Source organism: Pipistrellus hanaki, assembly GCF_964339955.1.
Source record: "Pipistrellus hanaki genome assembly, chromosome: 2".
Classification (NCBI taxonomy): domain Eukaryota; kingdom Metazoa; phylum Chordata; class Mammalia; order Chiroptera; family Vespertilionidae; genus Pipistrellus; species Pipistrellus hanaki.
In genome coordinates, this window is record NC_140504.1 from 36,281,804 (window position 1) to 36,295,925 (window position 14,122).

The window sequence follows — 14,122 nt, forward strand, 5'->3', positions numbered from 1 at the left end:
AAATATATTTAAACATCTTTTTTCTTACCTTGTTGTTTCTCCCTCAATATCCTTCTTTATTTTGGAAGTATTTTTCCTCAGAGCTTGTACTTCACTGGAACTTCTATTCACAGTGGCTTTTAAAGAATCCAGCTAGTTATTAATTAATAGACAAAAAGTATATATTTACTCTGAATTTTATAAATTAATTTCATTTCCAAAAATTCCTATTTGAAGCACTTTAAATTCTAACCTTCATCATTCCCGTAAACACAATAACCATATTGCTATAATACATGTTAACTGTTTTTTTTTTTTTATCTAATATTATGGTTTAAATTGCTTGTATAATACTAGCAACTATAAAGACCCACATATATGTGTTTAAAACACATTAGAGCAAAACTTCACAACATTGGGTTTGACAATGATTCCTTGAGTGTGACACCAAGGGCACAGGGAACAATTAAAAATTAGACAAATTAGAATTCATTAAAATTAAAAACTTTTGTGCATCAAAAGACACTATCTACACAGTAAAAAGGCAATCAACAGAATGGGAGAAAATTTGCAAATCAATATGTGATAAGGGATTAATAATGAGGATATATGGAGATCTAAAACTCAGCAACAACAAAAGGTTCAAAACTGGGCAAAGGGCCTAAATATACATTTTTTCCAAAGAACACACACAAATAACCAAAAAGCACATGAAAAGGTGCTCTACATCATTAACCATTAGGAAAACGCAAATCAAAACTACAATAAAATTCCACCTTATACCCATTAGGAGGGCTGCTATAAAAGATAATAATAACTAGTATTGTTGAAAGTGTGGAGAAATTAACCCTGTTGGTACAGCCACTGTAGAAAACAGCACAACAGTTCCTCAAAAAATTAAAAACAAAATTACCATATGATCCAGCAATTCTGAGGTAACTGTATACCCACGTTTATAGCAGCATCATTCATAATAGTTAAAAAGTGGAAGCAACCCAAGTGTCCCTGGACAGATGAATGATAAGCAAAATGTGGTATACACATACAATGGAATAGTATCCAGCCTTAAAAATAAAGAACATTTTAACATATGCTGCAACATGGATGAATCTTGAGGACATTATACTAAATGAAATAAGCCAGTCACAAAATACTGCCTGATTCCACTTACGTGAGGTACTTAAAGTAGTTAAAGTCATAGAGACAAAATAGAATCACAGTTACCAGGGAATGGAAGAAGGGAGGAATGTGGATGTTTTGTTTAATGGGTGCAGTTTTATTTTTATAAGAAAAAAAAAAGAATTATGGAGATAGATGGTGCTGATGGCAGTACAACATTAGGAATGTAGTTAATACCAGAGGATACACTTAAAATGGTTAAGATGGGGAAGAACCAAGATGGTGTAAGACTGGGCACTCAGCATATTAGGCTTTTCTTACATAGGATTATGATTTCCAGTCTAGACCCTTTGGGAGCCTTTTGCCTTGGGTCACTAGCACAACAGGTGTGACAGGTAGGTAGTTAGGCACTGCACAACTCCAGGGGGAGCCCTTCACACCGCCTGTGAGGCCAATGGCACCCCCAGATGCTTTCACCAACCAGGGACTCAGCTCAGTCAGAGTATCCTGAAAGTCCCACAACATGAAAGGATGAAAAAAATAATAATAATAAGGCAACAGCTTAATCAAAGGAAAGGCCTTGTGCTTACTTTCATAGCAATTTGCCAAAAACACCAGTCTTTTTAGTTGCCATACCTCATCCTTCAGCTGATTTTTAGTAACTTCATGCTGCTGGTATTCCTTTCTAAATCTTGAAACTTTACGATCAGCAACAGAAATTTTTTTCTCATACTCTGTGTTATTTCCAATCTCACTTTCCAAAAACTTGATCTTTTCCTTAACCAAATTTTCTTTTTCTCTTGTTTCCTGTTTTATCTTTGCTAATACCTAGGAATTAAAAAAAAAAAAAAAAAAAAGTGAAATATATGTTTAATATGATGATCAAAATGAAAACTAAAAGAAATTTAGTTTTTATTTTTCTATTATTATATTTAGTATTTATTTTATCAAAACGTAAGAGAATGTTTTTTTAGGAGAGACTCTATATGAATTAAAACAAAATATTAATATGCTAAATACCAAAAAATAGTAAGCTTATATTTTTAAAGGTTTCTATATTTTCTTTCATCTACTTGGTACTTTGCTAAAGAGATGAGGAAAATATCAATCTTTTATGAGTGAAAAGCGACATTTAAAAAATATAACAGTGTTAAATATTTTTAATATAGAAAGTTGAATTGCAATAAAATTTTCCAAATATTTCATAAGACCAGTTTGATTTTCATCTTTTGAGAATAGCATTTTAGTTATTGGCTTTAATAGGAATTCCTTCACTCAGGCTTTTTGATGGTCTTGACTATACACAATTAACAGAATAGAGGAAGTAGTAGCGGAGATGTGGATAGAACGCTATGGGAACAAAGATGATAAGGTCTACCCAAGAGGAGTCATTAAAAGGCATTATCTAACAGGCTTAAATTAAGTCGACCTAAAAAGACAAACAGAGATACATAAAAAACTCAACGTAGTGAAAGCGCATGGTGGGAGGGCAGGGATAGAATAGGGACATATTAAGATGGGGTGATTACAGATGAAAGGATGAGGCTGGAAAGGTAGAGAGGTTGACGCTGAACTGAGGAGAAATTCTATTTTTTCAACTGTCATGTCAAAGAGGGTCAGCTTTTAAACAATATGGAACAAAGATGATTGTAGAGCTAGGGAATAAAAGATCATATGCGTGTTTTTTTACAAGTGATTATTATAGCAATATGTTGGATGAATTGGAGGGTGAAGAAAAATTTACCCTAAAATATATTTCTTGCAAGTTGTCCAAATTGGGGTCCGACCAAACAACTAATACCAGGGGGTGGGGGAGGAATGTGGTCTGAAATTAGTAAGTTTTAGAACTGCTACATGTAATTAATATTGCACATATTAGCATATTTAGTGGATATATATCTGAGATGCACTGCATTAAAAAAAACATTTTTAATTTGCGTAATTTAGTTAGTATTCCTCTATGTTCTCTATGATAAGTAACATTCTGTAATTGCAGCAGTCTATATATCTACTGTGTTCATTCAAGCACAAGACAGGTCAAACCTTCTTAGGTTTACATATGGCACATGATCATTCTGGAATGTCCTGTTTTATATTGATTTTTCTACTATTGTACTTAATCAGGTGCTTTCATACTACTTCAGTGTTCACATTGTTTAACAGTGCTATCTATTTTCACAGATAAGTTTTCATATAGATAATGCTTATAAGCAATATCTCAAAATGTTTATAGTACTGGAATAAAAACATAATAGAAAACTATTTATAAATAATGAAATGTTTCTTTTAAGAAGACAACTCCAGGATCCTATGGTCTGACTCCTGCCAAGAAGACCCTGAGAAGGCAGAAATTGTTTTGGAGGGGAAAAAAACCAAAAGGGTCCGATGTCAGATTTAACCTCATAGTGGTGTGAACCGGCTCTCACTGGCTCACCACAACTGACTTGCGCATCTCTTCTCAATGCTGCGTCCAGAGAAGTCCTGTTGGTATCGAAATAGTTTCTCCACAGATATCAGAAATGCCATAGTTCGGGAGCCAGTTGTTAAACACGTAGAAGCACACCTCTATCTGGGAGCCATTTCTCAGCCCCCTCCCCAGCCTCCTACAATACAGACAGCCAGTCAGTAAGGAACCACGGTGGCTATGACAAGGTCCAAATCAGCAGGCTCTCCCTTCAACCGTGGGGTTTTATGAGAATTCCATTGTGGGTCTGCAGTCTTAGATTGGGCACATTTTACTTATACAGAGGAGTCAGTTTAGGACTTGACGTTTGAAAGCAATGAGAAGTCAGGACAGAGAAACCAGCATCAGCATTCGGAATGAAAAGGAACTCAGTGAAGACTGGCTCTCCCTTGCCCCTCCTCGGGAGGCCTAGGCCATTTTGTGTTCAATCGGTGTGGCATTCCTCCCTTCGGAGCTTCTGCCGCTTCTACCCCATCATTGGTGCCTCAGCTTCAAAAGCGAAACGTTACTGGAGTCCTGGTTTCATTCCTGACTCTCCCTTCCTGTCTCTGGGCTCCCCGTGAGGCTCATTTCCCTGCACCTACCTGTGTGTACAGACAGCACACACGTTAAATCCAAGGCACCGAAAACAACTGTGTGTATTTAGGCATTGGTTTTACTGCAATAACATTATCTGTCTAACTCTCTCTTGTTCCACATTTCAGAGATGGCAGGATCTTGTCTTTGTCGTTATACTACCACCAGTGACCCGGGGCATGGATTCGTGCACATTGAAAGGAAATTAATTAGAAGGTGGCAGTGGGACGGGCCTGGGCAAGACAGGCCAGACATGCCCTGGAGCCAACCTCTGGGTGGTTTCTCCCTGGCATCTGTGCAGTGAGTGGGTCCCTCTGGCAGGTGAGGTCCCTTGGCCTGGTCTGCGGGGATTGGGCTGAAACCGGTTCTCCAGCATCCCCCAAGGAGTCCTGGAGTTGCTGTCGTACAGGGTGTGGAACACAAACACAAGTGTGCAGTAAACCAGATTTGGGACCGACAGTTCCCCAGCAGCAACATAACCCATGGCTGAAGGTGTAATTGCATGGCCCCACAAGGAATTGACTCTCTCCTCTCTGGTTTTTGGGTGCATCACCAAAGAACCGCCACTGCCAAGTCACTGCAGCTCGGTAGCTCCTGCGTTGAGTGTCTGACCCGTTGAGTGGTCAGTGCACATCATAGCAACTGGTTGGATGGGCAAAGAGACACTTAGCATATTAACCTTTTATATATATATAAGTAATATAGATAAAATCACATTTCTAAATGGATGGAGTTAGCTTAAAAAAAAAAAAATTAACCAAAACTAATGAATCTCCTACAAAAGTCACTTTCAAATAACATTTGGTTTACAGTTGAAATGAATGAATTAAACACAAAAGAAAATGAATACAGCTGAACATTGCAAAGACCAAACAACTACTTTACCAAGGCACAGTTATCAATGTCTTGATCTCTCTTCTTCATCTGCTCTATTGTGTTTTCCCACTGTTTAATGAGTTCTTGTCTCTCATTATGAATCCTACGAAAATCTTGAGCTGCTTTATCCAATTCTAACTGTCAAATAGAGAACAATAACATTTCTTCAATATAAGTGCTTTTGCAAACATCACTTTGACAATTAATAAATAAAAAATCTTCACTGAACCAACCTGTGCACTTAGAGTCTCTGTAGTTTCATTGTCAAGTACTTTTCTTTTTTGATTACCTTCCAAAGTCAGCCTTTCTAATTGCAGGGTCAGTGCCTATGTAGTTACATGCAAAAATAGGTATGATTATAATTTGATTAAATTAAAAAACTGTTAGAATATCTCATATTAAGTATTATTATATTACTAGAGGCCCGGTGCATGGCTTCTTGCACAGGTGGGGTCCCTCGACCATGGCATGTGTGGGGATCAGACCGAAAACAGCTCTTCCACATCCCCAAAAAAATCCCAGATTGCAAGAGGGTGGTTCTCAGGTGATGCACCCTGGAATTGGGCTCCCTCCTCTCTGGTTCTGTGTGCATCACCCAAGAACCACAGCTGCAAGTCACTGCAGCTCGACAGCTCCTGCATTGAGTGTCTGCCCACTGGTGGTCAGTGCACATCATAGCTACCAGTCAGATGGTTGTTTACATTTATATATAGATAGATATAGATATAGATATAGATATAGATATAGATATAGATATAGATATAGATATAGATATAGATATATTTGATATCTAAAACAACTAATATATATACATACATACATATATATGTACATGCACATATATATACATATATATATATATAAATTTATATATTCTTAATCTTTTAACCTCAAACGGCTACAATGAAAACTCAATTATTTTTCGAAAGACTTTTAATACATTTTAAAGTATGTTAGAAAAAAGATGAACAATTTTCTATTTAAAATAATGCATTTGGTATTAAGTCTATTAGAAAATAGCACATTTCATTATACTAAAGCATTACCATATTTACCATAAATATAATTACCATAATTATAAAGCATTACCATAATTATAATAATATATTAAGAAATCAAAGAACTAAGGTCTTAAATCAGCAAAAACTCTATGTAATGACAAAATTTTGTAGGTATTTGAATATGCTCATTTTTCTAAAGAGAGGATACTTGGCTTTATTAGATTCTAGAAGGAAACTGACCCAAATAATGTTTAAGAAGTACTGCCTTAAAATTCTAAGTCCGGTTTAGATAAAAAGGTTGACACACTACAGATTCAGGGAAAACATGGCATTGCAGTTTCTAATTTCTCACCCTAATTTTATTATCATCTTGTTTTGCATACTTCTGGAGAGTGAGGGAATCACTATCTTTATGAGCTGATTCTTCTAACCAGGCCTCCAATGCCTGCTGGTCCCAGTTCATTTGACGTTTCAAACCATCCAATTTTTGAGTCAATTTAAATATCTGATTCTAATATCCAAAGAAAGGGGACGGGGGAGATTAAAAAAGCATTATTTACAATATAAACTAAAATAAAACATAGCATTACAAACTATGCAGAACATATAAAAAAGAAAAAAAGGAAACCTGTAACTGACGTCTAGATGAATACTAATGTAATATACCATATTTAATTATAACTATAATACTTGTATCTTAATTTTTTAGCTGGAAAACAGAGGAGAAATTATCATACAAAGTTGAGAACGAGTTACTTTAAAAGTCTTCAGGGGAGTTTCCCCAAAGCAATCTCATTAGTCATTCCATCATAGCCACCTCAGGAGAATGTGTAATCTTTGTATAAATAATGAGTTTGATATGCTAACTCAAGCCCAAGACGAGTCCCCTTCAACCCCATTTCCAATCAGATTGCTGCCTTTAAGAAGCCTCTTACACAGAAATTATGGAAGCATGTTTAATTGAAATAAATATAGCAGTTAAGAAAATAAAAATGTTTTGGTACATGTTTTCATCTAACAAATCTAGATTCATAAAAGAAAACTGATGAATATACAAATTAATATAATACAATATGTATGTGTATATGTATACACATATGTGTGTGTGTGCATTTACATATGCATATACATATGTAAAGAGAAGAGATGAATTTGGAAAGAGTGCCCAAATCAAGTAATTAAAAACTAATAAATAGGCCGAAACCGGTTTGACTCAATGGATAGAGCGCGGCCTGAGGACTGAAAGGTCCCACGTTCGATTCCGGTCAAGGGCATGTACCTTGGTTGCGGGTACATCCCCAGTAGGGGGTGTGCAGGAGGCAGCTGGTCGATGATTCTCTCTCATCGATGTTTCTAACTCTCTATCCCTCTCTCTTCCTCTCTGTAAAAAAATCAATAAAATAAGTTTAAAAAAACAACAACAAAAAAAAAACTAATAAATAAAAAAAAATGTACAGTAGTTTAATACTGGTCATAAGCTGACAAGTTAATATGAAAGGTAAAATCAGTAAAGAATGAAACTCAAAATTAAAAGTGATAATTTAAAATGTGGCTTTAAAAAATGTAGCATTTATGAATAAATTATGTCTAGCATTGTATAACAGGCAATCAACATGGTAGTTTGCATATAGTAAGGTTCAGTGAGTATTTGGTAAATGAACATTGGGAAAATAAATGTAACTTTCTATCATTGTTTCATTCAAATCACAGCTCCATGTGTCTTCTATTGTCCAAGAAAATAATGCAGGAAAATGTTAGGAAACTAATCAATGCCTTTCCCATACAGGAAAAAAAAAAATCAGTGTTTGCTTGGTGAGAGAAGATGGAACAATGGCACAAAATTTTAAGCAACATTTCAACACATACTTCCCTATCACTTTTCTTTTCCCGTATTGAAGTCATGTCATCTTCCAGTCGTTGGATTTCATTTTTCACTCGACTCAGTTCTCTTTCTGCAATGATCTTAAAATGGTCTTCACTTTCAATCTCATGTTCCCTGGCTCTGCAAAGAGACTACAGAAAAACATACAAGAGAGAAAGACTTTTTACATTTTAGTATTAAAAATATTTATAATAATCCATTAGACAAAAACATAACAAAGGTCCCACAAAATGCTTAGATTAAGTATCATTAATTCCACTTCTCTTAAACCTACATCACATTAGACTTTGCGATTCAATGTAGACAGTGTCATTTACTATTTATAAGGGAACTAGAGGCCCAGTGCAGAAATTCGTGCAGCAGTGGGGTCCCTCAGCTTGGCCTGCGAGATCGGGCCAAACCAGCTCTCTGACATCCCTTGAAGGGTCCTGGATTGTGAGAGGGTGCAGGTCAGGCTGAGGGACCCCACCGGTGCACCATCAGGGCTGGGGAGAGATGTGGGAGGTTGGCCAGCCAGGGAGGGACCCTAAGGAGTGTCTGGCCCTCCTCGCTCAGTCCCAATTGGCCAGACCCCAGCAGCAGCTTCTTCCCCCTGGTGGTTAGTGTACATCATAGCAACTGGTTGACTGGTCAACTTTCTGACCCCTGGTGGTCACTGCACATCATATGAGTGTTTCAATGGCCTTAGCATATCATTAGCATATTACGTTTTGATTGGTTGCATGGCCGACCGGTCAACCAGACACTTAGCATATTAGGCTTTTATTAATAGGATTAATTCATACAATGTGCTAGGAGAAAAATACTGTTGTTAGTGATTTTCAGATACTATGTTGGGCTTGGACAGTGGTCGGCAAACTCATTAGTCAACAGAGACAAATATCAACAGTACAACGATTGAAATTTCTTTTGAGAGCCAAATTTTTTAAACTTAGACTATATAGGTAGGTACATTGTTATTAACTTAATTAGGGTACTCCTAAGCTGGCCTTTACTAAAAACTCAAGGGGCCAAAGAGCCACATGTGGCTCACGAGCTGCAGTTTGCCAACCACTGAGCTAGGGAATTTGCAGAAAACCAAAGTTTATATGGTTATACTTTAAGAGATCTAACTTATAAGTTAACCTTACCTTACTGTAAAAAATTAATTAATAAAAAATTTAATAAAAATATACATCATTACTTAACTAAAAATAAGAAATAAAATTGACTAAAAATAATTGGGAAATGGGATAATTATATGAATTGATCATATAAATTAACAGATAATTTTAAAATAATTATGTAATAACATTGGTTATAAATATTTCCTAAACTATATTAATAAATGAACATGCCTTTGTTATGCTTTACGTAATAAAATAGTACTTGTTGACTACTGATTTTACAGAGTTTTAAAGTTATTACCATTGGTATTATTTTTACATTGTTAAAGCAGTTACTGTTGTAGGAAGTTTACTATCTTTCGTCTCTTATCCTAGTTGAGGTTTGACTATAATAAAATATACCTACAAAGAGTCTCTCTCAGATACCCAATTCTGTGGTTTAATAACTTGAAGAAAATATGTTGTTTCTAACCATTTAAGTACTCAATCATATCAGGATTCAAAAATATGAAGTATTGTTTTTAGAAGTTCATTAACTTTTTAACTTTCTAATAAAACAGGAAGATGGTGGCAGATTAAGGTTGTAATTCCAGTTTGATCCTGAGAGGATCAAACTGGAATTACAACCAAAATATATAATAGAAAAGCCATCCTGAATGATCTACTGAAGACAAGCTGGAGGGAACTGTGATAACGAATGACTTGAAAGTGGAGACCGCATAGAGCCTGGTAGGAAGTGCGGAGGCAGGAGAAGGCTGTCAGACTTCCCCAGACAACAGCTGAAGTTCCAGAGGATAGCTCAGCTGTGATGGGTTCCTACTGAGAACTCTGGGGTCTAAATCCCACACTGGGCTCCTCAGCCCAGAGCCCCAGAACTGAAAAAGATGCCCACATAACATCTGGCTTTGAAAAGCAGTGAGGTTTCTGTCTGCCAGGGTGAGACGGTTGGAAATGCAGGCACCCTCTTAAAGGGTCAATGGACAAAATTTTGTGTGTAGTCACTTGTCTTGGGCTTAGCAGAGGGAGGACAGAGTGGACTGGAGCTGTGTGAGCAGACTCCAGGGTAGGGGGCTCTAAGGGTAGAGCTCAGAGACCAGTCTCCTGGATTCCTGTGCTGAGTCATTCCCCCATACTGTAGAGGACATCTTTCTCAAATATTTAAAAAGCATGAAATAGGGTGTGGGGGTGCAGAAAGAGACTGGATTAAAATCGTATAACCTATGGATGAGGACAATGGCGAGGGGGGCGGGGAGGTAAGGGCAGAGGGTGTGGCAGGAACCTGGTGGAAGGGAACTATGGGGGGGGGGGGGAGGCGAAACAATTGTAATAATCTGAGCAATAAAGATTTATTTAAATAAATAAATAAATAAATAAATAAATAAATAAAATCCTCAAAAAAAATACTTTATTATAAAAAGAAAAAGCATGAAATAGTTACTTATCTATATTAACTAGAGGCCTGGTGCACAAAAAATTTGTGCACTTAGGGGGGTCCCTCAGCCCAGCCTGTACCTTCTCACAGTCTGGGACCCCTTAGGAAGATGTCCACCTGCTGCCAAGGTGTGAGAGGCACCCACCACCAACGCTGCACTCTGTCAATCCAGCTTGTGGCTGAGTGGAGCTCCCCCTGTGGGAGCGCACTGACCACCAGGGGAAGCTCCTGCATTGACTGTTTGCCCCCTGGTGGTCAGGGCGTGTTATAGCGACTGGTCATCCCCGGACGTTCCGCCATTAAGGTCAATTTGCATATTACCCTTTTATTATATAGGATTACAAATTGGCATTAAAAACATGACTTTGTTCATTTTTAAGAACTACATTATTTCAAAGAAATGCAGATGGACTTTTAAAAATAGAGTTTGAAATGGAAGTTAGTAAACGCTCCAGTGCTGATTTGCTGAGCTAACTAATTTTCTGGGCTTCATCAGGGAATGAGGTTCTGCACATGAGTAGATTGGCCATAAAACAGATGCTTTGATTAATCACCCTAAGTTTTAATCTGTATTATTTTATTACATTTTCTAAAATGCATTATACTGTCCCCAGTTATCCTAAATATAATTTAACTATTATTCCACGATGTCATTACAAATTTCAGTTCTTAAACTCTGCTAAAAGACTATGCCTAAGGGCTACTGAAGTGTTAGAATTATTTGCTTCCACTCAAAATGATCCCAGTGGGTAATGCTAAATAATTAAAAGTAGACAGAAACTCTATTATGTATTATATTAAGCCTATTTCTGCTTAAAGTCATTATTTCTCACCTTTTTCATGCAGTCTGCTGCCTAACATTATATTAGACTGTTTGAATGGTGATTTATTCTTTCAAATGAATTAGTTATTCCTTGAACTTGGTGGTAGTAGTGAGTTCCTCAAAGACTTTTTCTCTGCCTACTTTCAAATTCAAGGCCATGTACACTATAGATTAGTTTATGCTAAATTTTCCTATTGTATCTATAAAATAACATCACAAATATAAATGCAATGGGAAATGTTCCATAACTACACATGACATAATCAACATGAATTTCAACATTATATATACCTGTGTAAATGAGAACTCTTGTCTAACATTTTTTAAGTGACAATCTATAGCATTAATTCGTTCTTCATAGACACGTAGAGTATTTTGCAACTGTGACTTCTCATCCTGTAGCTTTGACAACTGTAAATAATAAACACGATGATTAGTCAAAGTGTACTAAATTCTTAACATATTTAAGGGTGTAAAATCAAAAGAAAAGTAAGCCTTTATTTACTTTCCTTTTTTTAAATATCCATTTGAACTTCAAAAATCTACTATTTCAGTTATAAAATAGTGCTTTGATTTAGAGATTATTATGGGAAAATTAGCACACACATGAAAACAAAACAGAAATCTCTCTCAGATTTGCAACATTAGCAGGGTCCACAGCTAAGATGCATTTTAAATGGGGAAAAAATGAGATCCCATTCCATCATTAAATGACAAGGTATCTCCAAATCAAACAAGAACATAGAAACAATGCCTAACGACAACAAAAAATAGATCATTAGCCCTAGAGCTCTCCTGGGGTCCCTCCCTGGCCTAATCATGCATCAGTGGTGTCCGTTGGCCTGGCCTGTGCCCTCTCACAACCCGGGACCCCTCCAGGGGATGTCTGGAGAGCCGGTTTCAGCCCAATCCTTGCAGGCCAGGCCAAGGGACCCCGACCGGTGCACAAATTCATGCACCGGGCCTCTAGAATGTATATAATATCCTGTGAGACAAATATTAAGTCACTAATACCAAAAACTAACATTTGAATGGAACTTTAACCTCCATTAATGTCTTTAGAGTTGTGTGACAACCCTAAGCGATAATTATTTTACTTGTCTTCACAGGAGAAAAACTGGCTCGGAGCTGGTAAGTACAATCTACACCTAGGGCTGGAGACTTCTTCATATTGTGCCTGGGTACCCAGTGCTAGATCTCTTACATTCCCAAATGTTGACCTTCATTGAAAACAAAAACTGCAGCCATCTAAATTTAGGTGTGAGTAAATACGTCAGAATTTTTGAACAAAAAACAAACAACAACAAAAAAACAAACAGTGAAGGCTTTTCATTTTCATTTTTCAGAGGAAGGAAAACCTCTTTCACTCTCTAAGTAGTGTAAACATCCATCAGTTCTTGGATCCTCTTCCACACAACACATTGCCCTCTGATAGGACTTTACACTGGCTGCTGAAGGTTTTTTCGTTTCCTGAGTGAGGTGCAATTTTATTTTGAACAACTACTATGCATTGGCTGCAAGTTGATGTAAAATACTCCTTACAACTTAAAATATCTTACGTCGTTCTGTGACAACTAAAGTCTCAATTGAAAAGCTGCACATTTTGCGTTCTTATTAGAACGTCCCTCTTCACATTTCTTGCAGTCACTCTTAACTTGAACCATCATCAGCAGACCTCACAGAGAAATGTCAAAGAGCGTGTTTGGTTTGTGTACGGCCGCACTGACGGTTGCTAAGCAAACCATGTAAGTCCCTTTGCAAAATGCGCTTAATTCCGAGGGAAGAGAAAGGGGGCACAGGAGCCAGCCTTTCCTTTCCTGCCAAAGAGTCTGGAAATGAGTGTTCGCCGGGGAGGGGAAGAGGGAGAAAAGAATCGGACTCTGTAGTTCTGCACATCAATTATCGTTTTTTAATGCTTAGCAAGTGCCAAAAGGGGCGGAAGGGGCGGGAGAAAAGCAGAGATGATGGGGAGCAGCGTTAGACCAAAAAGAGATGGGATTAAGGAAGGAAAGGAGAGAAACAAAAGGATTGGGATATTGCTGCCTACCAGAAAACTCACCACACAGCCCCACCACCTCCCACGCCCCTTAAAAAAAAAAAAAGATACCCCCTCTTTCCCCAGCCTTCTTCACCTGACTCTCACCTGATCTTCCAGGAGCTTGTTCTCCTGGTTCGCCACAGGGATGGCGAACCCATCGTCCCAGTGCATCTCTGACAGAAATTCGCGGCTCATGATGATGGCAAAGGGAACCCGACGGAGGAGAAAAGGCCCACGACCAGCACCTGAGGCTCCCACACAGATTCGGTGTACTTGCCTCCGGAGCCCTAGCAACCGTCCCGCGTCCTTAGTTACCAAACAGGAAGCGCTCAGACCCGGAGGCGGAACTTCCGGTTGAGCCACCCTTTTCTCCTTAAAGGCCCAGGGAAGCGAGGCTTCTTGCTCCTTCCAGGGTTCGCTGGGGTTGCCAGGCGCCGGCGGAGCTTCCCCTCCACGTGCGGCCCCGACGGCGCCCCCGGAGACTGCCCGTCGGTGGCGCCCTCAGAAGAGGAGAGTGAATGAAAATAAAAATAAATAAATAAATAAATAAATAAATAAATAAATAAATAAATAATAAACCGCCTCTCTCTGCGTGTGATGGTGTTGCATTTCATCCCGAGGTGGAATCCCATAGGCCGATGTGGCCTGGTATTTCGAAGCAGAATCCCATCCCTCACATCACTGCGGGATGCTGCGATCTCCGTCTGGTTTCGCGGGCTTCCTCCCCTTCGCACCTGCCCCAGGGCAGTGTCCTGACTGAGCACCAAAGTGGTTGCACGGAGTTTGGGAGTCCCTCCCGCGCCGCTCTGCACCTTTGCTTTTATTT

At 38.2% G+C, this 14,122-nt stretch overlaps 1 protein-coding gene across 1 annotated transcript in view; it reads right to left on the reverse strand.

Moving 5' to 3' along the window:
• The window catches only part of CCDC39 (coiled-coil domain 39 molecular ruler complex subunit), a 41,943-nt gene extending 28,369 nt beyond the window's left edge, over window positions 1-13,574 (reverse strand). Inside the window, exons 1-8 of the mRNA XM_084872087.1 lie at window positions 13,402-13,574; window positions 11,550-11,669; window positions 7,882-8,028; window positions 6,368-6,526; window positions 5,248-5,340; window positions 5,024-5,152; window positions 1,735-1,926; window positions 29-132 (exon numbers count right to left, since the gene is read on the reverse strand). Of these exons, the coding sequence (XP_084728213.1) occupies window positions 29-132; window positions 1,735-1,926; window positions 5,024-5,152; window positions 5,248-5,340; window positions 6,368-6,526; window positions 7,882-8,028; window positions 11,550-11,669; window positions 13,402-13,491 (1,034 nt within the window). The 5' untranslated portion in view covers window positions 13,492-13,574. The remainder of the gene's footprint in view (window positions 1-28; window positions 133-1,734; window positions 1,927-5,023; window positions 5,153-5,247; window positions 5,341-6,367; window positions 6,527-7,881; window positions 8,029-11,549; window positions 11,670-13,401) is intronic.
• Between the last annotated feature and the right edge of the window lie 548 nt (window positions 13,575-14,122).